Source organism: Sapajus apella, unplaced genomic scaffold (genome assembly GCF_009761245.1).
Source record: "Sapajus apella isolate SASKATOON/1434 unplaced genomic scaffold, GSC_monkey_1.0 scaffold15, whole genome shotgun sequence".
Classification (NCBI taxonomy): Eukaryota; Metazoa; Chordata; class Mammalia; order Primates; family Cebidae; genus Sapajus; species Sapajus apella.
In genome coordinates, this window is record NW_022436955.1 from 27,435,151 (window position 1) to 27,436,791 (window position 1,641).

The following is a 1,641-nucleotide window of genomic DNA, read 5'->3' on the forward strand; positions in this document are numbered from 1 at the left end:
CACACACACACACACACACACACACACACACACACACACACACACACCCCAGCTGCTTGACTTCCCTCTTTGATGTCTCAAGGTTAGCTCCCCCTTGACTGTTCCAGCCTGAGCTGCTCCCAGGCGCCCACCCCTCTCTGTCCTCTCTAACCTGGGAACGGGCATCTTCTTCCCTCCCACTGTCCAAGCTGAGAGCTCTGAGTCACCCTAACTTTCTTCTCTCTCTTACTCACCTTCCAACCCGCCAGCAGCACTGGCCACAGAATTCACAGGGCCGGGTGCAAAAGGAACATGTGGGGACCCTCGGTGGACAGCGATTCAGGATTTTAAGATGGCGACAGCAGGGTAAAACAGAGCATGGGGCCTGGGTGACTGCATGGGTCCCATGTCCATGAACCAGCCCTGCCACTGGGAAATCTGATCTCAGGCACATACGAAGGGCTGGGACCTGGAACCGAGGCAGGGGCCTCCCACTTGGCCTCTGTGGCTGCCCTTGGCTCCCAAAGACCCAAGAACAGCCAGGGTGAGTCTTTTGATTTCATTGCTTTTTTTGTGAGACGGAGTCTTAGTCTGTTGTCCAGGCTGGAGTGCAGTGGTACAATCTCGGCTCACTGCAACCTCCACTTCCCAGGTTCAAGCAATTCTCCTGCCTCAGCCTCCTGCCTAGCTGGGACTACAGGTGCACACCACCATGCCCAGCTAAATTGCGTATTTGAGTAGAGACAGGGTTTCGTCATGTTGGCCACGCTGGTTTTGAACTCCTGACCTCAAGTTACCGACCTGCCTTGGCCTCCTAAAGTGCTGGGGTTACAGGCATAAGCCACCGTACCCTGCCCAAAGTGATCCTCTTAAAAACAGGGCCTGTCGCATCCCTGCGGTACTCAAAACACTGCCAAGCCTCCCAGCTCATCCAGAGCAAGACCAAAGTCCTCGCCATGGCTTTGAATCTCCACATGACATCCCCGCCCACACTCTCTGCCCTTGTTCGGGCCAGCCCGGCCCCACCAGCTCCTCGATGTTCCCCTGCCCTGGCGCATGCAGCTGGCTGGGTGCCAGGTTCTGCACCTCCACGCTGTGGGGACAAGTCTGCACCAGCCTATGACCCCTAGGCCGCCGCGGCCTTGGGCGGTTTTGCATCCCTTGTCCTGTCTGGGTCATCACTAGCCGCAGCCAGGATTCTGCTGCAGAAGGAAAGGGACCCTCCCTTGGCTTCACCGCATCAGAGATGGGAAGACCTGCATGGAAGGGAGCATGAGGGGCTTCTCCTCCAAGACTCCCCTCGCAGACTCCCCAGCCGGGCCTCCCCTCGGCGGCTGCCGGAAGCTGTTCCCCCAGACTCACCTCAGTGAAGGACCGGGCTCACGCAGGAGGCCCTGGGGCCAGAGGTAGTACTGCACTGTGATGACCAGGGCCAGGTAACAGGCGGCCAGCGTACCTAGGATGCTAACACACAGTGACCATGTGAGCGGCTGCACAGTGGGTGACATGTGCCGTTGATGGACAGGAGGGACAGCAGGATCCAAATCTCAGCTCTGCCCTTGACAGTGAGGTGCCGGCCAAGCTCTCCACCTCCGCCTGACTGTCCTCATTTGTACAGTGGGACTCATGGAGCAGGGCTCCTTTGAGGGCCAGAGAGCAGAT

General features: G+C 58.3%; 1 protein-coding gene across 2 annotated transcripts in view; it reads right to left on the reverse strand.

Moving 5' to 3' along the window:
* Positions 1 to 1,641, reverse strand: part of SLC38A8 (solute carrier family 38 member 8) — a 30,973-nt gene that overhangs the window by 18,182 nt on the left and 11,150 nt on the right. For both annotated transcript variants that reach the window (XM_032284551.1, XM_032284550.1), the window contains exon 5: positions 1,342 to 1,443. In XM_032284551.1, the coding sequence (XP_032140442.1) occupies positions 1,342 to 1,443 (102 nt within the window). The remainder of the gene's footprint in view (positions 1 to 1,341; positions 1,444 to 1,641) is intronic.